Source organism: Notolepis coatsorum (genome assembly GCF_963971535.1).
Source record: "Notolepis coatsorum genome assembly, chromosome: 16".
Taxonomy (NCBI): domain Eukaryota; kingdom Metazoa; phylum Chordata; class Actinopteri; order Aulopiformes; family Paralepididae; genus Notolepis; species Notolepis coatsorum.
The window spans coordinates 51,256,069-51,281,948 of NC_140180.1; the positions used below are offsets into that span (position 1 = coordinate 51,256,069).

At 42.2% G+C, this 25,880-nt stretch overlaps 1 protein-coding gene across 1 annotated transcript; it reads right to left on the reverse strand.

The window, feature by feature from the left end:
* Positions 1-669: 669 nt before the first annotated feature.
* On the reverse strand, positions 670-16,109 carry smyd5 (SMYD family member 5). The gene is made up of 13 exons (XM_084331660.1): positions 16,005-16,109; positions 15,351-15,459; positions 14,960-15,099; positions 9,138-9,259; positions 7,858-7,927; positions 6,748-6,852; positions 5,075-5,137; positions 4,853-4,923; positions 4,650-4,756; positions 4,350-4,406; positions 4,121-4,215; positions 3,313-3,383; positions 670-2,713 (listed from the first exon to the last, which is right to left on the reverse strand). Exons 1-13 carry the CDS (start codon positions 16,095-16,097, stop codon positions 2,569-2,571), a joined length of 1,248 nt encoding a protein of 415 aa, XP_084187786.1. The 5' UTR covers positions 16,098-16,109; the 3' UTR covers positions 670-2,568.
* Between the last annotated feature and the right edge of the window lie 9,771 nt (positions 16,110-25,880).

Consider the following 25,880-nt stretch of genomic DNA (forward strand, 5'->3'; position numbering starts at 1 on the left):
TTGCTTCTCATATAAACAGCCCTCCCCTCCTCAGACCCTCTGCCTCACATCCTGCCTGTTCAACCCTCAAACAAGGCTCTATCTGACCCCCCCACCCCTCTCCCGGAGGCGGGTTCTTTGACCTCCACACTTTCACCAAGGGGCTGTGTGACGTGGAGGCCTGTGGTACTGGCCTGTGCTCGACCCCTGCACTGGACCACAGTGGACTCTTCCACCGAGTCCACATTCCAAAGCCCCATAGCTCCCACGGCACTGCTGGCAAGAGTTCAGAGGCCTGACAGCCCGTGGCGAGCTTCACTGGAAAATGTGTCCAGAGGTCCGGCCTCCTGCCACGCTGGGTCCCAGGTGTGCATCCTCTCATGGAAATAATGTGTTCTTTTTCATCTCTCTTTGGTGCAGTCAGGGAAAATTAACATTTGATGCAAGTAAAATCAACTCTCTGGGGGTAAAGAGATGCAGTGATGTGGATCAAAGGCAAATGTTGTCAATGGACAAAGAACACACAAGAAATATGTTCGACTTTCTAAACAACTACAATATTGTTCTATATATTCATTTCTATTTCACTGTGTTAGCAATGCATCCATGTGCCAAACCGCAAAGGCAAAGTAGAGAACAGTGGTAGAACATCTACTCAAGATGCAAAGCAAGACATACTGATGTGCAAGTTTTAATGTTCTGTTAAAAACATATACATACAGACAAACAAGTGAAACATTCATTAGAGTAAACCCAAGACTGATGAGGAAGTAGTAAATTTTACCAGAAAAATTTGTAGTTGATAAATACAATACCGGCACCACATACTTTACATGATCTACCCCGAACAAATGAGACAACAGCCCTTTAATTTCAATCATTTATGCCACAGTAGTAAAAATTACAATTTCTGGGATCCTATTTCCTGCTGTCCCAATGCTGCAGGTACTCGTTTTGAGTTCTGAAACAATGTTCTCATGTGTCACGACTGAGAATGCCAACAGAGATAGTCCACCTTCATCTAGGAACACTGACAATATTGTCATTGGAGATAACAGTTGTTGCTGCAGTATTGATTCATGTATGGGCAGTAGGAGCAATTTGAGATGTGGAACAGCACTGAAGTACAGTCATCAAAGGGCATATGGTTACTAACAAAGCAATGTCTTGGTAATCATATGGGCTTAACTTGAACTCATGAACTACATTATGAAAATGAATCAAAACCGTACAAGCAAATGCTCTTCGCTGGCTATACTTCTACTGTGAATGTACTTTCTGCATGGCAGCAAAGCAATTACTGGTAAACCGCTTCACAAGTGATGAAAAATAATGTAGGATGTCATCGGTCAGCAACTATACCTTCTAAACAGAGCAAACCCTGAGAAATACCTTTTGCTTAAAAGGCACAAAAAAAACAATGCAGATTTATTTTGCACATAATCTCACAAATTCTCATCAGACACATCCAAAAGATCCCAGGTACATTTTGCATACAATCCTTTCATTTTTCAGAGTAAATTAGTTTGAATATGGCCACCAGTGACGTCATCTCTGGGACATTGAATCCTTGTGTTGTATTGATTACAGGTCAATGACATGATTTAGATGAAAAAATAGCAATACCTTGTCTTATTAAAGGGACTGCTACTCTATAATTTCATTGAGCTGTAATTAAACACAACACAAGGATTCAATGTGCCTGATCACTGGTGGCCATATCCCAACTCATTTACTCTCAATAACAACTACATCAATCATGTGCAGAGTTTTGAGGTGTGTGAGATTATGTGCAAAATAAATTGGCATCGTTTTTTTTTTTTTTTTTTTGCTCAAGTGTACCTTTAATTAACAGCTTTGCCATTGAGAAGTATATAAAAAATAATAATTATGAAAAGCACTTGTGAATGGGGGGAGGGGGTTGGCTTTTGAGTTGAGATACGTTTGGAAAACAAACACTTGGGAAGAAGCTTTCTGCTGCAGCCCCATGGCACTGGACAGAGAAAGTGACATCTACTGGCATCTATGAGTCTGTGTGGAGGTTCATGAAAAAATATTTCTGCTCCAAAACTAATGTGGCTAGTTTTGGTGATGTTGGTCTTCATGGCTGCCCAGTGTGGTGGAGGCCAGGAGAGCAGTCTGGAGGCGGCAGAGCTGCTGCCATATTAAAACAGGACTCTGCGTGGAGAATGGATCTGTTCCACTGATGACAATGAAGAGGAAAACACTGCTGCCACCACTGCTCCATAGCTACACCATAAACGAGACGGTGCATATGTAAAAAATAATAAATAAGCTGCATTACCATTCAGTTCAAACCGCCATTTCAATATTAGCCACTTTAGCATGCTAGCTAGGAAACAATGTTGTTTAAAGCCTAAGCCTCATTGAGACTTTTTGTTCATTTGTTCCCATTTGAGCTGCTTATCAAGAATTAACCACAGGACATGTTGGATGTTGGGTTTTATGCGATTCGTCACATTATTCTGGTTGTGGTTTTTACAATATTCACATAATATTCAGGAATATTTCCGGAACAGCTCCATTTTCCATGCAGAGTCATTTTTGTTTAGATTAGATATTTTTTCATCAGACGTCCGTCATCTCATCCTCCATCTCGTCCCCCTCCGTCTCTCCTTCGCCCTCCTCCTCCTCGTCCTCCTCGGACGTCATGTCCAGTTCATCCGTCTGAGACGCACACTTTGGACATGAGCAGATGAATAGGTAGTTCTCCCTGAGAAGAGAAGAAAATCTGTTACACAATGAGAGAGAGGAGAGAGAGAAATGGCTGCTTGTCTCATCTCCGAGAGAGAGAGAGAGAGAGAGAGAGAGAAAGAGAGAGAGAACAAGAAAGCAAAAAGAGACAAAGGAGTGAGGGGAAGACACCAAGAAAGAATGATTGAGCTACACTGTATTATGATTGAGCTACACTGTATTTCCAGTTTGGCCTTTACATAATCTCCTGCCATTCAACGGCCACTGCCCACTGCATGATGAGCAGAATACAGTATAGATTCATAGCCAGAGGGACAAAGGCCTGCCTCACACCACACTGTGCTGGAGTTTAGATAGCAAGCATTTCAAGGTCAAGAGCTTTTAAAATCAAGGATATAGTTAATATTTGAATGTGCACAAACGTCAACACGCCTCTGGGTGTTCAGGTATAAAGATCGATGATGGTAGTGACAGCTAGCTGATCAATGAAGACCGTGTAGGCACAGGTAAACTCAGGCCTGCATATTATTGCCTGGATGACTGCCCATTGGTCCTGACAGAAGTGGGCGGGGTGTGAGCCTGTCCAAGGGATGTACGCTGGGAGTTACGGTCGTTTACCTCAGTATTTTGTGTCTGCTGTGGCGGCTCCGGTCACGCTGGCAGCAGTCCAAGTAACTGATGCAGATCTCCTGCAGAGGGAAAGAAACAACGTAATTGGTTTCAAGTGCATCAACATCTCGGAGGTGTTATTAAAAAAACTGACATCTTTACATCGTATTGTTAATCTTCCTCCCAACACCTTTAAAGCCAGTATTGATATTGTTCAAATGCCAAAGATGAATGGGGTTCGTCAAGGACTCATTCGACCCCATGCGGCAAGTTACTGTGCCTGGCTACTAGTGACGCACTGGAAAAGTGACCCACTTTCAGCATTTTTGGAATCAGAATTGCTACACCTTCTTTCAATCTTGTGTAGCCAAACCAGTGCAATGGCATGATGCTTTTCAAACCAATGTTTGGACTTTACATAAAAAGGTAACGCTGAAATTTCCACAGGTTCAAAGTGGCCACAAATAGCATAGACTTACCATTTTAATTCTAAAATCAGGTTGAAAAACATTACTTAGTGGCCAAAATGCAAGAGCAGCAACATTAAGAACATAAAAATTGGAGAATTACTACAGCCCCCCGCCCCCCCCCCCCGGTTTCAGCCAGTATTCAAAAGAAAGGCTTTGCAGTGGAAAGTGGTGCAGGCAGACACAGGCCTTCTCGATCTTCCCGACAGCCTGACAAAACCCCTGCAACCCTCAAAGTCCCAGCCTTCTAATGCTGTGTGACAACAGAGCGCGCCAACCCAGAGATCCCCGGCCCCCCATCCATCACGGGCCACCATTTATCACCCCAAACTCAAGACGTGTCTGCTGACCTCTCCTGGGCGAATGTCACTGAGGGCACTGAGGTGAAGCAAGAAATTGTTGTCGGGGAAGGAGGCTTCTGCGTTGGGTATGCAGCTGTGATTACCTGTGAGGGCAGACCAGACAACAGAACAAAATTAGGCCTGAAACTAACTGGAAACATGGACCTAGGAAATGGCATCCTGTCGACTGAATGTTTTTTTTATTAGAGATCTTAAAAATCAACAGGTGAACTCTTACATGAGCTTTGAAGAAGGAAAAGTCCAGAACCTTCGCAGTTCAGAAAGTCTCCCGTCTCTACAGGGGGAGAGAGAGGACAAGGATCAAGTTCACGCCTAACCTCCATCAAGATATGGGCAAAAAAATCGAATTGAATTATTTCACTGATATCCTTGTTTTGAATTACAAATATGTACAGTAATTAACATTCCTCATACGATATAATTACAAAACGTTTCATTATCAAAAGCTTTAATGTAATAAAACAAAAGAAACAGCTTAACACTGAGATAGGGGCTGTAATTAGGATGAAATTGTGACCTTTCTCGATGTCCTTGTACAGCTGGTCAATAAAGGAGTCCAATTGCTCCCTCTGCTGGCCAGGCAGTTGCAGTACATCACAGGCATGAACCCATCGACTTAAGGAGCTGGAATTTGAAATGATAGTAAACAAATCCAATCCACCAATGACAAAATAACTTGTAGCTGAATGAATGATCTGAGAGGGAGAACCAATGCCTCACCTGGTGCCGATGCCCTGTCCGTTAGTCCCTATGAGAGCGAAGCAAGAGCGGAAGCCCTCGGGAGTAAACCACTAGAACCGTGGAATAAAGCAGGGTGATTTAAATAAAGCATAGCGATTTAAATAAAGCATAGCTATTTAAATAAAGCATAGCGATTTAAATGAAGCAGAGATTTAAATAAAGCAGTGTGATTTAACAATTAGATCCAAATGTCATACGTACCCGATTGAGATTATCATCATGAAGTGCTTTTGTAAAAAGGCTGTGGAGCAGAGTCAACTGTCCCTACAGACACAAAATCAAATGTTGGAATAACTATATTGCCATGTCATCTTCAACATCTTGAATAACCTCTTATAACTTTTCTTTTGCCCATGTCAACTGATTTTGGGGCTACCTTTCAGCTTTTACAGAGCAATTGCATTAGAATCGTTGTTTAAAAATAGACAAACACAAGAATTATTACACTGTATACAATATGCTGTACTTTTCCATTCTCTATTTTGATTTTATAGTTCACCAAGGGGCCGATAAAACACACACCTCAGGTAACATTGCAGATGCCACCATGATTATCTTATACTTGTAAAAGCCAAGGTTTAACCATGTAATCCAATGATGTACGTTGGACTATAAATATGAATACAATGTACAGTATACTGACCACCATGTAGTCCAATGCTGGACCTATGTCGTGTGCTGTATAATCTTATTTATAAACACACCTTGTTGTCACTCAATACTTAGAAATGTGGGTAAAATAAGATCCTTAACACTTTGGCTGCCAGGAAACGTGTTTACACGTCATTGCCGGCCATGCTCAAGTTGCCGGAGGACGCTTTACAGCGTCCTTATATCAATATTTCAAAAATCTGCGATAGGATTCATATGTCCCCTCCGCTGGCCTGAGATCCACCAGGAGGACCCACTGAGCTCTCTGGCGGTTCAGGAGCGCCATCTGGTGGCCGATCGGCGCAATCGCTTAACAGGAAGCGGCATAGAGGTTGTGCTGGACGTCCGTATTACTTCCGGGCACTCGCTATAGGTCCCGGCATTCTAGCTCGTCACAATACACAGTGATCGATTGCCAATAACTCGATAAACAACATGATTTGGACGTATATACCATTATACAAGCTGGAGATGGACCGGGTAAATCTACATCCCATAATGATACAATTTCTACTCTACGATGATCGCCCAACGGCGCGCGGAGACTGGGGTGAGTTTTAGCGTGTAATGTTACCGTCTTCGATACTAACTGCTATTATCAACATTTGACCCACATTAGATGATTGGTATAACGCTGCCCACGGAATTATAAACGCCCCCTAGCCCATCCGGTCAACATCAGATGACGTGTAGTAACTTCTAGAAGTACGTCTAGTTGGAATTTTTTATATCGCGCTGATTGCCATAAAACTGTATTGCATCATCAATATAATGCATTTGGGGCTATAGATCACGTTCTGGAGAAAGCTGCAGAAAGAGATGAAAACATACTTATACATTAGACCATACTTTACTATGAATATGTGAATGAAAAAGTTTAACGTTGCTACACAATGAACAATACATATAGGACTTTGAATGGGCCCTAATAATGGCAATGTAGCAATAGAATTTAAAAAGTTATAGCCCTGCAAAGAAGGGGAATTTCTCCATAGACAAATAGAGCTGGCAACCTATGGTATATCATGAATTTAGCCTTAGGCAATCAAAGTGTTAAGTGTGATTTCAATTCCTGGATAACTACATAAAAATGCTTTTTGAAATGGCTCATCACATTAGCAATAAATAGGTGATAAAAAAGAAAACAGAAAAAAAAACAGGCAATGCCATGGCAAAGTGTGTCATATTCTTTACCAGAGAAATAAAGCTTGATGGTAACTTACTCTGAACTTCTCTCCCAGTAACTTGTGGGCGATCTCCTCCTCCTCGTTGGCAGCGCGGCTACAGAACTGGGAGAACAGCTTCTGCCAGTGGCCTTTGTCCTTCGCCTGCACAACACACAATATATTAACCTCAAGAGCGGATTTTAATTGCCTTACTTCTCTTCGCCTGCACAACACACACAATATCAACCTCAAGGATCATCGCGGCATATGTGCACAGAGCTATAAGCTTATATGACACCACATAAAAAACGAGTGATTCATGGGTCGAGGCAAGGAACTACTGTCCCGGCACTGGGTCTCAGAGTAGGGATGCTACAGGGGGGGGGTTGCCACCTGTTAATAAACTCATGACAACACCGGTAACAGGTGATAACAGGTGACACCGGATTTTACACTCAATATCTGTAGAGCTCTTACTTTGATCTTTAACGTTATGTGGCTACATTGATATGCTGTGTCCGTCCGTCTACGTCCGTTTTCAATGAGTATCCATTTCCAATTTAAAAATAAACCAACGGACAGCGATACCACCCGTAAATTTCGCATCCGTTCATTGACAGATCAATGTAGCTGCAGCCTTAGATCTTTCCCTTACTTTGAACAAGACGAATGCTCACAATGTCCCTCTTATTTAGCTTGCGACAAACTGTTGCTGGTCTGATCTGTTCGCCCAAGTCTTCACTCCTGCGGGCCTCACTCTTGTGGTGTGCTTCCTTTACAATACAAACTTTACAGATTGCCTCATTGACGTTAGCAGGTTCCCTGTTAGCCTTGGGTTCAAAGCTGAAATCAGTTGTGTAACCCGTTGTGTCGTCTAGACTCTAGAGCCTTCTTTCTCTCAGTGAAATCTACTCCGCTACTCTGTGCTCTGCTGTGCATACAGAGGGAGCAGACACTTTCATAATATTTATAATGTTGTCTAAGTATTAGTATCAGTATTGTTTTTTGTTTTTCTTAAGCATACACTGGTGGGGGTGGTGGGCAAGTAATGTACTCTGTGGTGCCTGAACTCAGTAACACAGACTACCTCAGAGTAAAAATTGCCATGAACAAAAAAAATAAAAATTCTAACAAAAAGGTCTCATGAAGGAAAGTAAGATATATCACCTGTTTGACTGTAGCCACCATTCTGGCCATTAGCATGATGCTGGAGGTTTCTGGGGGATAATGCATACTCCTAGAGAGAGAACAAGTCATCTCATTTAACAGCTCAACAGCAGCAGGGTTGGGCTGGTGCACTTAACACTTTGGATGCCACACCCCGAGATTTCTCGGGTTTACCCCCCGCGGGTTGAATGCCCATCACGAGAATACTGTTTTTTTTTATATTAGCGATCTGAAATCATATTGCACCCAGGCTCTCAGATGTGAAAAAAGCGCCCCCTATCGTCTCCCAGATGGTAAATCACCCTTTTGGATTGGACTCAATGAAAGTGAATGGGAGAAAGGATTTCTGACTCCACATTTTACGTCTCACTCACGGCATCGACTGGCATCACTCCGGAGCCTGAAGAGCAGCAGGGATTATGTGTTCTACTGTACACACGGTGGATCAATACAATTATCGATTTTTTCGGATACCATCCGACCTCAGGTAAGGAATCTATGTTATCAGTCTTAGGATAATCAGACTCGTTTTCACGGATATTTAAGCGTTTCCCCTATATGTGATATAGCTGTTTTCACTGTAAAAGCCATCAGGAAATAAGAGCAGCGATTATCAGCGTGCGGCACGAGGGTGCGTGCGCACACATATACTATCGATCATCTAGCGTTTATTTGAAAACGATTCATAAATAGGCCGACAAATGACAACGTTCTAGAATATTCCAGTAAAAGGCGATTATCATAGAATGGGTTGTTTTTTCCACGAAAACGAGTGATTTTCAAAATGCTATCAAATGGAAATGAAGCGATAAAAAAACAATCTGCCATGACAATGTTGACTGGAAAATGAGTCTTTGATAAGCGACGGGCAGATTAGACACTTAGGCGATATTAAGTTAACATTGGAGTGGATTTGGGCATTCAAGGGGGTAAAAAGGAAAACACGGACTGGCTCTCAAAGTGTTAAAGGTTTCCAATGAAGTCTTTGACCACTAGTTGATGAAATTAGCACCATAGTGCACAGTAGGAGGAAAGGGGTCCCGAACATTATGCATCACGCATTCTTCCAACAGGGGTGACGTAGAACACAAAACAAGTGCACAGATGGGATATAAACAGACAAGAAAATTGTGAAAATTTACTTTGCAAAAGGTTTTGAGGTGGGAAATGTATTCAGCTTGTAAACTATAGAACAACAATAGAAAACAGTATTTTGGTGGAAAACGAAAGGGAACTTCATTGCATACCTTTAATGAAACCAAATGCCAACATACTCTCACCTCCATGCATCTTGTAGTTTATTGATAGGGTGGTCTGGATCAGCCTGGGAGGAACCTAAACAAAGAGCCCGATGGTACTGGTCTGCTGCAGCCTGCCGGCACTCCTTGCTACAGTAGGTAACCTGTGGGGGAAGATGGGGGTCACTAAAAGAACCGTTCAGCTGACCGACTTCCCACTCGACGGGTGTATTGCTGAGGACCAAACTGAGTGCACTGTAGGATTTGGTGCGATTTTTTTTTTATTATCTTTTTAGCATTTTTACAGCTTTTTCCTGGCCACGCAGGGCCGATAGAGGAGAGGGAGAACGTGAGGACAAGTAGGGAAGACATGCGGCAAATGGTCACCGGGAGTGGGAAACGAACCCGGGACGACCGCTTCGCGACTCAGCGCGCTATATGGTGTGCTACTGGAGTGCCCCGGATTTGGTGCGATTTGACCAGATGGTGGCGCTATAGTGCATGACTGTCCTTAGTATACTGGCTTATTAAGTGATTGTTTTTGCCGTTATCCTGCCAAGCTACTGATGCCAGGTCAACAGAATAACTTTAGCTAATAACATTACCTCCACTCTGACAGCAGGTCTCTCCACTCTTGGAAAAGGTGCTTTAGTATAGTATTTCTTATCTTGGACTGGCAGTAGTCATCAGTGTAAAAACGATAGCTATAGACCCGACGGTCTGCAAGGCGTAGTGTACGGACAGCTGTATACGATCCATTTGTAGCATAACTAGCCACACTTTCAGCGTGTCCCATCCAACAAAGGTAGTCTTATGAAAACAACTCCGACACAAACCATTGTTTTAGATACTGTACTCCACACAAGACAACCTACTCCTCCTTATCAACTCACTCTAGTTTCCACTGTACTCTTCCTGCAAAAACTCATGCGTTGTGAAATTTTCAGATAAATGCTTCTGTTTGAGCCAGACTGTAGTACTGTAGTTTGATTTTGAATTCTAAATGATCGAATGATGCAGATAAACATTTTACCTCACTACTCGTTTATTCACCTCACCTCAATCTGTCGTCACCTTTCTGAATAACATTAACAATGACCTACCCACAAGTCTACTTCACATACAGTAAAACACAACACCACTGAGAATCATGTTCTAACTAAGATCTGCTGAAATGCATAGATATTTACAGTACAATAAGGTTGACAGGTCTGAAAGCGCACTTGTCATTTTCAGTACAACACGAGGATAGCAAACACTGTTTAATCACTGCTTTAATCATAACGTTAAACAGTCAATCTAGAAATACTATTTATTTATATTTATAATTTGTAAGTGCTGAGTACCTCATCACCAATAGTCCTATTCTTGGTAATAAATCAAGCTTTAGCAAAAATTCAGCCAGGAGAGTCGAAAAGTCTAAATTGATGTGGCTACATAGGTGTAACCTAAGTGCCCCCTACTGGTTGAGTATTTTTATTGTGTGCAGAAAAGGCCACACTCTACTTCACTGTATCTGTAACAGTCAAAAACAAGCACTTTTAGTGGACGTACTTTGACGTTCATGTTTGTCCAGGGAAATTACATTGTAGCCTGTTTTGCGACTGCCGGCTGAAGCGATCTCCCTCTATACTGACTGGACCAATTACAAAAAGTCCCGGTTATTCATTTAGACCACAAATTAATGAGTCCAGGTTTAAAAATACCGGAATTCTTAAAAGTGGTAATACACATACGACATACACATAGTTGAAGTATAGGCTTTCACTGACACATATGGGGGATACACATGTATATAGGAGACACACACATACGTAGCTGAGACGCACATATATATACACATCTGAGATATACACTCACATAGGGGGCAGAGGCACACATGGATACGAGACACACACAAGAGATAGGAGTACAGTCACATACCAGGAAGATGCACACACACACATATGAGGCATGTACACATGCTTACGTGATACACGTACCCACATACATGTGTTGGAAACATGCGTGCATGCATGTTATCATGCACAACTGCATGTGTCTGGGGCGCTTTCTCTCACATGCAATATGGAGAAGGGTGGCATCCCGATAGAGGATGCAGCACATACCTGCTCGAAGGTAGTTCGGTCTACATGCAAAGTATATATATCAGGGATGTATACGCATAATGTATAGTATAGTATGTTTCTTTTTTTGTAAGTCTTTTTTTATTTTCCATGTCAGTTGTTAATGTATTTGTATGAGTCCTTTACATGTTTTGTATGTTCTTACAAAAAAGAAAAAGGCAAATCCTGGAAATTGCATATGATGATGTGGAAAGAGATGTTTTGAATATTGGAGAGATTTGTGCAAAAAATATCAATACAAAAAAAAAAGTGGTAATACACATAAAAAAAACATTTTCACTTCCAAGTTGAGATCTCCTCCTAATCGCTGCTGATGGGCCTCACCTGGCACTAGGGATGCCCCCCGGACCCCGGTTTTAAACGGGAACCGGTACTATATTAGAAAATACCGGAGTATTTATAAGCTCTGACGTCCTCGGTACTGCTATCGATACTCTAGAGAAATTATTATTATTATTATTATTATTATTATTTAAAAGTTGCGAACGATCCTCTCTCTGTCTCTGCACGAGAAGCGAGCCGCAGCCAGCGAGTCAATTATTACACACACTCCTCGCGAGTCGCTCGCTAGTGCTACACATAGACATACGGGTACTACATACGGGTACTCCTTAATGAAAGTTCTGTCCCCGACGCCCCGTGCTATAGCGCGCGGCACACAGACAGCAGCTCTGCATGCACTGAGTCGTGATCATGGCGGATAGAGCGAAGCGTTCTAAAGTATGGATATACTTTACAAGGGTCAATGCCGACAATGCACGTTGCCACAAGTGCAACAAAACATTTGCCAGTAAGGGTGGCAATACGAGCAAATCAATTTATCAAAACATCTGTTGGCAAAACATGATATTAGTGTGCAGAAATGCGCGTATTCGACTGCCTTGCGCGCAGTGTTCCATCTGCATACTGCAGCCGTAACCCAAGATACGGAGTTGCCTAGGCTAATAACGAATTATTACAAATAGGCTAATAAACAAAACAATTGTTTAGCTACAAATACTACAATCTAAACTTTTTATAGATCGTCAAGCTGAGGCGTCAGCCACTATGTCCCAGCCCAGTGAGCCCAGGGCCACCACACATCCTCCCTCTACCTCCCTCCACCACCCAAAGTCCTTTCTCCCTAGCAGCTAGAGGAAGGATGACAGAGGATAGGGTGAACGATAGGGTTGGGCACCGAGAACCGGTTCTAAAAAGAACCGGTTCCTAACTTCCGGTTCTGGAACCGGAAGTAACATGTTTGCATTTCGATTATTTTTTTCGATTCCATCCTAAATGCCCGCACTAGTTTGTTTTCTGGGGGTTGTAATTACTCCTCCCGTGCTCCGCTCGTGCTCCGCTAGTAAAAAAAAAACACCAATGAAGAAGAACATCCTCTTGGAGTAGTCGCAAAACAAAACATGGAACAGAGGAAACTCCGTTCGAAAGCTTGGCTTCATTTCACGTTAATAAAGGACGGGTTGGCACAGTGCAACACCTGTGACAAACGTATTTCCAACAAAGGAGGATGCAGTTATAGATAAAGTTATAGACTACCAATTGCTAAAACGGTGTCAAATCTGTTCATAGTTGTTGAACGCTCGCAGCGTGATGCTCATTCTAACGTCAGCCAGCCTGGAGCGGCTGCTGCTGCTGCTGCTACCAGCCAGCTGGGTAGTTTCTTCAACCGCAACGCGACACCCCATTCACTTTGGCAGCAAGGGGAAAGCTGTCGAAGGAGCGAGTTGCAGAGTGCCACAGAGAGTAACTGCTTATGTGGTGAAAAGGCTGCATCCCTTTTCAGACGTTGAATCGCCCACATTTCGGTAAGCAATAAGAATAACGTTAAGCTAACTAACTTAGCATGGTAGGGTAGCTACTAACAGTTATCTACCCCTGACCTAACGTTACAGTAACAGTTCAGGTTTAACTGTATTGTGTAGTGCCCGGAGGAAAGAGGAATAAACGGAGGTAACGTAATGTTTGTTTAATGTACAAAGCCACGTCAGTAAACAAGAACACAAGCACATGAATCGCCAGCACAGTAATGAATGAATAACAGCCAGTGCAACCGCAATAGATGTCCCCTCTGGCCGCGGTGCCAGATCATTAGTTCCCTCCCACTACACAACATAGTCAGAAGATGAACACGAACCAATACTGTAGTCACTACAATTGACAGATTTGTCTTTGGCATGTTAATCGTTATGTCTCTCGCTCCCTCCCTCCCTCTCTCTCTATATTTCTCTCTCTATCCCTCCCTCTCCTTCATGTAAATATAGATACATTCACGTTGTCTTATCACTGTCTGTCACTGACTAGCAAGTCTTAGTGAGGCTGAGAAGTGAGAACAGCCATACATATATAAAAATGCATTTGTGTGATGCAAGTCAATAGATGAGATGAATGAATGACCCAAGCGAACTTGTGAGTTGAATGCAAATAAGAGTGACACAGAGGTTACAGGGTGTTTCTGTGTACTGTATATCTTATGTTTGTTTTGTGTTTGCAGGGCTATGATCCATTCAATTAATCCAAAGTACACCCCCCCCTACAAGGGACTATTTAGCTAACACATTGATCCCATCTTGGTACCAGGTTGAAAAATCTAATCTAATCTCTCAGCTTAGTGAGGTCAACCACATTTTACTTACGTTACTTCATTTATTAAGTTAAGAGTTTCATGTACATATGTGCCTTTTCAGTTTACAGTTACAGTTATTTAAGTTTGAGAGACGGCCCGGCAGCTCTTTGTTTTTTAGACTGACTGCTGCCAACTTGCAATGTTATTTCAGCAGGTTTCAGTTTATTAAGTTAGGAGTTTCATGTACATATGTGCCTTTTCAGTTTTACAGTTACAGTTATTGAAGTTTGAGAGACTGGAGCAGGGGGAGAGACGGGAGCAGGGGGAGAGGGGAGCACACACATACAAACACACAAATACACATACACACATACTGTATGGTGGACTATGACAAGAGGCAAACCAAGCTGGCACATGCCAAGGCTGGAGACGCCTCCCTGCTCTTTATTTAATTTGTCACATGACTGTTTTATTTTGTTTCATATCTCAACACCCACCTGGGCTGCAGCTCTTTGTTTTTAGACTGCTGCCAACTTGCAATGTTATAAGAGTTTCATGTACACGTGTGCCTTTTCAGTTTACAGTGTATGTAAAATATATATATATTTTACAATATATAATATGGAAAAAAAGGATTTTTCAAATAAATGTTCTCCTGCGAAATAAGCTGTGACCTGTTTTGACCTGCACCTCAAAGAATCGGAATCGAGAATCGTTTAGAACAGGAATCGATAAGGAGAATCGGAATCGGAATCGGAATCGGTCAAATCCAAACGATACCCAACCCTAGTGAACGAGTGTCACAGTTCTGTTAGCCTTTTGCATTTGTTGTTTATTATAAAAAGTCTATAATTCAGAGTCAGACACATTTAAAACATTGTTGCTGCTGTTGCTGAAGAAATTATATTAATTTATTATATTTATTTATAAAGTTATATAAAAGAACATTGCTGCTGCTGTTGCTGACGAAATTATATTTATTTATAATACTTATTTATAAAGTTGTATTTATAAATAATAAAGCAATGTTGATTCTGTTCTTAATTAATTGTCTTTTTTTCTTGCAAAAAAATAACCAAAAAGAACCGATAAGAGTATCGATAAAGTACCGAACCGTTAAGCAGTATCGATAAGAGTAGTAGTATCGATAAAATCCTAACGATACCCATCCCTACCTGGCACTGAGGACATGCTTGGTGCAGCTCAGAGCTCACTCTGCACAGCTCAGGGTACGGCAGGCTCAACCCTGGGAGGCCACTCAGTCTCCTGGCATTCTCTTCCGCTGTCTCCAGAGCACGTAAACAATACTCACAGGCTGCAAGGGAGGAGGAGGAGGAGGAGATGAGGGGGATCCTTACAGGACACATCATTTCAAACTCAAGTCTGAATGGTCTATTTGGGGAAATATTATCTTATTCAAGATCAAACGTCTACAAAACTAAGCACACAACACAATTTGCCTAACTGCACACTGTCTCGTTATTTTATTAAGACAAATTACACCACTAAACTTGGATAACCAAGTTAGCAGCACTAACTAGCAGCAGCACCAAGTTAGCATCTTACCTTTATATTTGTAGAGTGAATTCCACAGGAACTGGGCAGAGACGAGTGGCCGTTCTACGAAAATTGTGTCTCCCTTCTTGATGTTCTTTTTGGCAAACAGACCCTTACCCTGAAGAATGAAACAAGAAACAATGCTGATCTAGACATTGTAACAGGACCTGGTAAGCTCTATTGAACCAGACTGGCATTATGGTGGACAACTCTTGTTGCCCAGATAGATGCCACTGCCAGTGTATAACATAATGGCAAACTCCTTTCCCCCTCATGTTGCCCAGCAAGTTGATCAGTGTTAATATCATCCCAAATTGTTGACTGAAATCATAGACAAAGAAATCCATGCACAATGTAGCACAAGTACACATGAATTCACGTCATGCCCACACGCATAATATAGGTTACTCTTTGGTTGTTAGGTAACTAGAGTTGTAGTCACATTTGAAACGCGGTTCGTATACATTATTTTCAATTTCAGCAGTGAGTTCAAATTGTCAAATTCACTTTCCAGACATTGCGTGGCAGCCCTGCAGCCCAGACAGCCACTACCATGCTGCTCATGACAGCTCGCATTACTGCCTTCTCTGTGGGGAAAAAAAGCTAAAGCAAGTTCATATTTTTCATGGAGCCTTTTCGACGCGAAGCAAGGGTCCACCCTACCTTTGTGTTGTCGATAAATCTGACTTCCACACAATTATTAACTTTGCCGGGGTCCACGCAGAGAGAAAACATGTCATCTTGGGGAGCGGCCATTTTCAGCCTTCTTCTTCTTCTGTTGAATTTCCGGTAGATTAGACGCTTTACAGCGTAGTACTGCCATCCATCAGTTAAACCAAAATAAAGGTCACATCATCGCGTGGTATAGTGTATTGTAGGTTTGATTGATTGATTGAAAACTTTAGTAACAGATTGCAGAATGCGTACAATACAGTACGGCTCAATACACACAAATTGTTAAGGGGATGCAGACCAGAGAAAGACTGTCGTCTTGTTTACATCAGGGTCCCCCATTTTCAATTAATGACATATACGCAACATACAGATATATCATGACATTTCTGACATACATGACATACAGGTAGGTATACAGTACTGTTACATTTGTGACATACAAGATATGCAAATATACAGTACTGTTAAACAGAGATCCTAACAGAAAATATATACATACGAGGGGGAGGAAACTGTACATTAGGAGGGGGTGGGAGATGGGGTATGGACATTTACGGGGGCCATACAGATATACAGTACAGATATATATATATCATGACATTTATGACAATACATGACATACAGGTATACAGTACTGTTACATTTGTGACATACAAGATATGCAAATATACAGTACTGTTAAACAGAGATCCTAACAGATAATATATACATACGAGGGGGAGGAAACTGTACATTAGGAGAGGGGGGGGTGGGTGGGAGGGGGGGTTCGTTTATTCGATTATACAAAACCGTTTCACACAAATACAAAAATGTCTTCTCAATTATCTGATGTTTCTCGTTTCGGCTAAACAGAGTTTTTAAAGAAAAGGAAGAAAGACCTACCGTTAAGCTACCTCCATGAATAGCACCTTTCTGTTTTCACTATTACAGTGTAATATGCAGTGTTGTAGTCGAGTCATCAAATATTGTGTCCCCAGTGTTTGTGTTCGAGTCCGAATCCAAGTCCGAGTCACCAAAAAAGAGCCAGAGTCGAGTCCCCATTACCCTAGTCCGAGTCCAAGTCATCAAGGTTGAGTCCACTCCACTCTGGCAGTCAAAGAGCTGACATACAAATAAAAAAGGTCTACATTAAACATAAATGACACAGCGGTCACCAGCTAAATTAAATAATGTTACGGTATTGATATAGCCATCAATATCTTATGTCAAATGATTAGGGCCTATTACAAAAATAATTCTAATTAAAAACGGTATTTATCAATTAACAAGTCCGAGTCCTCGTCTGCACCTCCTGAGTCTGAATGCAGTCAATGCTTGAGTCCAAGTCCAAGTCAGAGTCATCAGTGCTCGAGTCACGAGTCCGGAAAATCAGTCTAGGACTCGGACTCAAGTCCTGGACTCGAGTACTACAACACTAATATGACATGCTGTGAATGAATGAATGAATGAATGAATGAATGAATGAAAACTTTATTTAACAGATGGCAGAATGGGTACAATACAGTACGGCTTAATACACACAATTGTTAAGGGGATGCAGACCAGAGAAAGAATTTTGTCTTGTTTACATATAGGGCCCCCCATTTTCAATTCATAGTGACATTTATGACATACACAACATACATGACATCATGACATTTATGACATAGGGACACATACAGGTATATAGTACTGTTACATTTGTGACATATACGATATGCAAATATACAGTAGGGCCTACTGTTACCCAGAGATCCTAACATTGTCACATAACCCGTCTTGATCTTTCAAAACAGTTTTAAGACTGCTACCACTGGCCCAACCTTAGTCTTGTTAGTTTAACCGCATCCTTTCTATCCTGCACGTTATATATATATATATATATATTTATTTATATACTTCTCTTTTTGACAGACTATTGGATAGAAAAGTAGCATCTTTCTCTTTTCTCATTGTTCCATTCATCCTGCCACAACTTTTCCAGTCTCTTTAATTATATTACATTCTGCTCTACTAAATAGTGAGTAAGCTCCACTTTTTCTTTTGCTAGAGTAGATTTAGCAATTTAGTAGATTTAGCTAAATTTAGCTAAATTTTCCCCAATAGACATTTAAATGAAAACGAGGTGCATAGGCACAGTTTAGCAACTTTAGCCCAATAATGCATTTAATTATCCTCAATCCCGGAGGTATTGGCTTGGCTGGCGCTTTTATTTTGAAGGCTAAATGTATCCACAGGAAGTCTTAATTAAGCTTAATTAAGATAGCTTGACACAGCTATCGCCGTGAAGACACGTACAGCCAATGATCTTCGGTACAGCGTGTAAACGTCTGTTATCGCCGTTAGGCACACATGCGCATTCAAATGACATAATACAGTATATCTAAGGAAGTGCGTCATTATTATTCTACTAGGAATATATCTATGACTACTAGGACCATATATCCATAGATATATAAAACTAGGACCCCCGAACCATGATCATCACTATCACATCCCTATTAATTGAAAATGGGGGACCCTGATGTAAACAAGTCAAACGTCTTTCTCTGGTCTGCATCCCCTTAACAATTGTATGTATTGAGCCGTACTGTATTGTAGCCATTCTGCAATCTGTTAAATAAAGTTTTCATTCATCATTCATTCAGCCGACTATATCCTGTGCCTACACACCGTTCTCAAAAGAAACAACTGACCTCTAGTGGTAAAAAGAATCATAGCAGGCCATTCTCGTGAAAAAGACTATGCAAGCTAAATAATTATGTCAAATTCTGCTGACCCCAGCACCATTAGATTATATTCAAATGTATTGTCATTATACAGCACAAGTACAGTACAACGGTAACATGTTGGCAAGTATCATTACACATGGGCAAAACAGAGTCCATTCTCTTCGGTTCAAATAACAAACTCAGCAAGACTGACGGCTTCTCAGTTACAGTGGGTGACAATATTGTCACAAGGAAAGACGAAATTACCTACCTGGGTTCCATCCTAGAGGCAAATCTTTCCTGTGACAAAATGGCATCCAACGTAATAAAAAAAGTCAACCAACGAACTAGATTCTTGTACCGGATCTCCTCTCTGGTAAACAAGAATACCCTGAAGACTCTGGCAGGAGCACTCATTCAAGGGTACTATGACTATGCATGCACCTCATGGTACCAAGGCACCTCAAAGGCGCTTAAAACAAAATTACAAACATCACAAAACAAACTGGTCAGACTACTACTTGAACTGAACCCCAGAACCCACCTCACCCCTGCCCACTTTGACAACCTAGGATGGCTTAGAGTAGACGACAGAGTACAGCAACTTGCAATGGGCCTGGTCTACAAGATACACTATACGACCGGGGTGCCCATGTACATGTCAAAATACTTCCCAAAGGTCAGTGAATACCACCAGAGGAAGCTCAACAAATCATGTTAAAACCAGATTCGGCTCAAACAAGGGACTAAACACGTTTCGCAATTATGCCACAACAATGTGGAACGCCCTACCCAAAGCTGTAAAGGAATGTGAATCCCTGCCCACATTCAAAACCGCTCTTAAAGAGGACCTACGGGAGGCTGCAATTCGAAACTGGCCACCGTAAATGCCCAAAACCCCCACCACCTCCTAATAGACAGTCTCCTCCCCACCGCATGTATATATTCCCTCCCCGCCGTATGTATATTTCTCTCCCACCCACCCACCCCCTCCTAATGTACAGTCCCCTCCCCATCATATGTATTATACTCTGTCAGGATCTAGGGGTAACAGTACTGTATATTTGAATACCGTTTATGTCACAAATGTATCAGTACTAAATACCTATATGTCCCTATGCCATAAATGTCATGTATGTTGTGTATGTCATAAATGTATATATGAATTGAAAATGGGGGACCCTGATGGAAACAAGACAAACGTCTTTCTCAGGTCTGCATCCCCTTAACAATTGTATGTATTGAGCCGTACTGTATTGTACCCATTCTGCAATCTGTTAAATAAAGTTTTCATTCATTCATTCATTCAAGAGTGCAAATGTAATAGTAGGCCCTACAGTGCAATATAAAATGCTGAAAGTGATTCAACTGGAGTATATAAATGAGCACTACTGAGTAATAATCAGATGTATACAGTGTTGTATTATTAATACAGTGATACAGGTATAAAAACACTATGGGAGTATGTCTGACCAGCAGTATAACTAGTGAGAGTAGGTAAGGGATAGGAGTAGGTAAGGGATATGTAAAAATGATTATATGCAGGTATATTCAGAGGAATGTGTGTATATAAATATACAGCATGATTGTATACAGCATTATACCATGCATACCATGAAAATGTAAGTGACAGATTAGACTGATGTTTCTCAAAGAGGGACCAGGGCCCCACAAGGGAGCTGCCAGGGGAGGCTTGAGATTATTACTGTAATGGCAGGATTTCTTTAGACTTTCGTTTACCATTTCATTTTCAGTGCAGGCAGCAAAAAGGTTTCAGACTCGTGTCCAATGGCTAATACCAATCTGTATCCACAATTATGATGTACACACTCACGGACTCCAGAATACTGTTTGAAGGTTCTTTAGTTTCTTTAGGCAGTCACAAAGTACAACATCATTCTTCATAGGATATATAGAGCGAACTAGGATCATGGACTACGGTCAAAAAGTTATGTGCTTCCAAACTGCATGGGCACTGTCTCACTACTAACTAGGCACTTCAAGTTCACTGCATATAAAGACTCTCGCACATGCGCAGTAACACATCTAAACGTACATGTAACGTTAATTCTTAGAATAATTCGCAACTAAACTATAAATATGGCTTATAGCATACCACAGCATTACAAATTAAACTACTGCTTGTTTTCTATGCAATAACTAAATATATAAAATACAAATATATTCAAAATATGACTTTTCAAGGTTTGGCTCTTACATTTCAGGCCTCTAATTGGAAGACAAGCAGGCTGCCAATTACTCAATAAACAAACTAGAGCCAACGTAAATTTCAAACATAAAGCATTATCCTATATGCTAAGCAAATTCTAGCGTGAATGTAATGAACGTACAAAAGATACGTAGATCAAAGTCCTTTTGTTTAACTGTCCTTCTCATAGATGAGACACAGCTTGTCGACAGGTCTTTCAAGGGTGTTCGTCTTCGTCTTGACCAGCACACGCCTCACAAGTCCGTTTGCATCGGTAATGATCTGAGCGACTCTTCCCAGCAAGTCAAGTCAAGTCAAGAGTTTTAATTGTCACGGCATACAAGTATACAATGAAATGCGGGTGGTCTTGCCCGCAACGATGTGCAATACAGTGTTACAACATATAATAGAATCCAATATAAAACAACATTGTGCAATAAACAGGTAACAGGTAACATGGTGTGACATCTCGGTATCTGTACATAGTTATTTACAGAGCATATAGGACATGCTAGGTAGCTTTGGTAGTGCAATACACTGTTCCTGTTATTCTAATTTAAAGTGGCCTTTCCTTTTGGCCATAAGTGTGCGGCATGAGTGTGTGCCCGCTCATGTTAAAGTGTTAAGTGGCTGCTAGTGTGTGAGCGTGCACAGCGTGCGTGTCGTGTGTGTGTTCATGTGTGCTTGTGTGTGGATAGTTCAGTGTTCTGTGGCACTCAATGTTCATTGTTCAGGGCTCTGATGGCCTGGGGGAAGAAGCTGAGCCTAAGCCGCTCTGTCCTAGTAGCTGGGGTTCGCAGGTGTCTGCCTGACCTCAGCAGCTGGAACAGGCTGTTATTGGGGTGGTGAGGGTCTTTCATTATCCTGCAGGCTCTGGATTTGCACCTCTTGTTGTATAGAACCTGCAGGGGAGGTAGTGCAATACCCGTGGTACGCTCGGCTGAGCGCACCATTCTCTGTAGGGCCTTCTTGTCTTGTGCCGTGCTGTTTCCATACCAGGCAGTGATGTTTCCGGTCAAGATGCTCTCTACAGCTCCTGAGTAGAAGGACTGGAGTATCTTCCCCGATACTCTGAACTTCCTTAACTGTCTCAGGTGGTAGAGGCGCTGTTTCGCCTTCTTTACTACTGTGTCTATGTGTGTTGACCATGTCAGATCCTCTGAGATGTGGACCCCCAGGTACTTAAAGCTGAGCAACCATGAGCTCCGTGGCGCTGATTCATCCAAGATCATGACGACATCTCCAATTGACAGATTCTTCTTGATCTGGGTCCATCGTTGACGCTCTTGCAACTGGGGAAGGAACTCACGCACCCATCGCTTCCAGAATAAGTCGGCGAGATATTGTATCTGCTTCCATCTTCTGCGTGCATATGAATCCTCCTTGCTGAACAGTCCAGGCGGCATGACTGGCTTCATCAGTAGTAAGTGGTTAGGGGTCAATGCTTCAAGATCTGAAGGGTTGTCTGTTGTTGTTGTGAGTGGTCTGTCATTTAGTATGTATTCCACTTCACACAGCAATGTGTGTAGACACTCATCACTGACTGTTTGTTCCTTCAGCACAGATCTCATTACTTTCCTTACAGATCGGATCTGTCTCTCCCAGACTCCTCCAAAATGTGAGCCTGCAGGTGGGTTGAAAACCCATTTGATTCCTCTTTGCATCAGTGCATCTTGAATCTTTGCTTGATTCCACTGCTGAATCGACTCTCGCAGCTCACGCTCAGCGGCTACAAAATTGGTCCCATTGTCTGAGCGCATAATTGCTACTTGTCCTCTCCTGCACAGAAAACGACTTCACTTTCCACGGCTCTAGCAGCTTGTGTTCTCTTGTTCCGATGAGAAGCTCCACTTCGGCGTTGATGCGTGGCAACCTGACTTCGTTGAGGTACGGCCATTTGTCAACATCCTTTTGTTGTGGAACGTTCTTCACGGAGACGGGGATGTTCCTCTGTGTGAACACTTTGGACAGTTCAATGAAGTTATTCTCCTCTAACCCACTAACTTCCAAGTCAGTGAGGATGTAACTCTCCACTCGCTTCTTTGCATTGATGGTGCTTAGCACTAGCTCCGTCTTTCTGCCTTGAATGTTCAATCGCTCTGCCAGTGTCTCTGTACAAAACGTTGCAGAGCTGCCTGGGTCCATGAATGCATAAACCTCCACAGCTTTGTTGCTTTTCTTGTTCTTTACTCTGACTGGCACTATGGCGAGCACGCAGTTGTCTCCGGCCCCAGTGCAGGCACTTAACACTTTGTTTTCCTCTGTATTGGCTGCGTTTTCTTGGGAGGCGGGTTCATCTTCTTTTGAGGCAACTTCTGTTGTCTTCTCCTTTGCACCTTTGTCTTGCCTTGCAAAGTGTAGCATGCTGGGATGCTTCATGGAACAGTGTTCACATGTCATTTTCTTTTTACACTCCTTGCTAAGGTGGCCTTTCACCAGGCAGCCGAAACAGAAGCCGTTCCTCTTCAGAAACTCCGCTCTTTCCTTATGTGGTTTGTCTCTTAGCTTGCGACATTCTTCCAGGGTGTGACCTTTCTCACAGAACACACATGGCTTTGTAAAGGCACGGTTGAAGTATGTAGCATCTTTTGACTTTGATGATTCGCCTTTTTCATCATCCACTTGTTCAGCACTGGTAGCGAAGCTGCTTCCCCTTTTAGCTTCTCTTTGATCTTTCTTTCCGTGCTGAGGTTTCTTTGTATCTTTCTTGTCCGCTGTTGCAGAGTCGAGATCTCCAAAGAGAGAGTCAGATGTGATTTTTGCTTGGCGATCTACGAAGCTCACCAGATCTGTAAACTGGGACGCCTCCGACGGCGTTCTTGAAGGTCATATGCATGAACTCTCCATCTCTCTCTCATCTTGAATGGCAGCTTAGCAACAACCCCCCTCATGGTCGTCGGATTGTCCATCTCTTCCATGTAATCGACATCTTCCATAGCGTTGCGACAGCTCACAAGAAACACTGAAAAAGCGCTGAGGGCTTTCCCATCTTCTGACTTTATCAACGGCCACTTGCAAGTTGATCAAAGAGTCGGCGATTTTCAGCGGGTCTCCGTAACGTTCGTAAAGCAGCCTCACTGCCTCTGCATATCCACGCGCTGCAATCATATGGTGGCAGCTCTTCACGAGGTCCTGTGGTTCCCCTCTGGTGTACTGCTCTAAGAAGTACAGTTTGTCAGCGCTGCTGTCGGCTTGTGCATCAATAGCATGATTGAAAGCTCTCATAAAGGATCTGAACTCTAATGGTTCTCCACTGAACACTGGCACGTCTCTTTGTGGCAAACGAGAGAGCTCCTGGTTCTTTGCAAGCATTTCAGCGAGGTCTGTCTGTCGCTGCATGAGCCGATATATTTCTCTAGCACTGTCCATTTGTTGCGGACTGTCATCGTGTAGTTGATGATCATCACATTGTTCCGTATCAGGTCTCAGCTGAGTATGTTTTTGCTTGGAAGTACTTTTCACTGGAAACGTGGACATTTCTTTCTTTTGTGGCTTGGTGGGTTGGGCGCCACTCGTGCAGCCATACCCAGCTCCAGACTCAGATTTTACCTGGCGCAGCGTAGTCGACGCGCGTTTGTTCCTGCTCACGTTGCTCTGCTGTTCCTCACATTCCTGATACACTTTGATCTTTGCATTGGATACTGCTAGAGCTGTATTGATCTCTAACTGTTCCCATTCAGCTTTAAGCTCTGCTTCTTTTCTGTCTAATGCCTGTATTTCTGTCAGGGCTGTCCTCTGTGCCATGAGGGCAGCTCTGGTGGCTTCTTCTTTAATGCTCGCCGAACTTGTAGTAGAAGAAACACCTGTGGCTACATTAGACACACTGTCCTTACTTGTCACCTCATTGTTACATGTTGCATCCTGAATCCATTCTTCTATTTTTGTGATAAATTGTTCACATTTATCTGCTTTAGGCTGAAACCACATTTCTTGATCAGCATTATTTTCTTCTTCACTGAGATATGACAGCACCAAGTAATTAAGGTTAATAAGTTCTTGATAGAATGTGTCATACATTCTTATTCCCCTTTGCACAGTAGTTATATCAGGGGCTTGTTCCTCTTCATTTGCCAGAAGACTTTCTATTTCGTTTGATTTTGCAGTTAATTGTCCTAGCTTGCATCTCCTGGCTTTTATGAGGTTACTCAACTTTTGCTCTAATCCCTTGGGTGTTAGCTCCCTCTTGCGGACATTCTGTGTAACTGCACCCTCAATCTCAGGCTCCGTGGCTTTGGCTGCAGTATCAGTATGTCGGCCATCTTTGTTGTTGTTTGATGAGGAGATACACAACTTGAGAACGGTAATGGTGAATGAATGAATGAATGAAAACTTTATTTAACAGATTGCAGAATGGGTACAATACAGTACGGCTCAATACATACAATTGTTAAGGGGATGCAGACCTGAGAAAGACGTTTGTCTTGTTTCCATCAGGGTCCCCCGGTTTAACTATTTGAATTATATTCTTCTTCAGGTGTCACTTGAGACACTTTTGATAAAGATCCAGACACTTTTCTTTATTCAGTTGACATGCACAATGTTTTTATATGTTTCGTTTTTCTGTTCTTGCCTTTGCTATTAGCAACGTCGTCATCCAGTTTAGCTCAGCAAAGTAACGTTAGTTTCTATAGCTGTCGTCACGTCACGAGTCCACATGCTGATCGTTGCTAGCTCCTGCTTTCATCATCAACGAGGGGCTTCTTTAACTAACTCTTCCAATAGCCAGTTTACTTTCTTCATAACGATGTCAATAGCAATATTTCCTCTTGGTTAGACAACTTTTTGACTAATGTAATGGCAGGATTTCTTTAGACTTTCGTTTACCATTTCATTTTCAGTGCAGGCAGCAAAAAGGTTTCAGACTCGTGTCCAATGGCTAATACCAATCTGTATCCACAATTATGATGTACACACTCACGGACTCCAGAATACTGTTTGCAGGTTCTTTAGTTTCTTTAGGCAGTC

What these genes read in the sequence shown, in the direction of transcription:
- smyd5 (XM_084331660.1), bottom strand. Translation starts at nt 16,097, where the DNA reads ATGGCCGCTCCCCAAGATGACATGTTTTCTCTCTGCGTGGACCCCGGC. An exon ending in TGGTGGCTACAGTCAAACAG is followed by an intron (nt 6,853 to 7,857) that starts GTGATATATCTT and finishes TGTGTTGTGCAG; the next exon opens with GCGAAGGACAAAGGCCACTG. An exon ending in TACTGGGAGAGAAGTTCAGA is followed by an intron (nt 5,138 to 6,747) that starts GTAAGTTACCAT and finishes TTGTGTCTGTAG; the next exon opens with GGACAGTTGACTCTGCTCCA.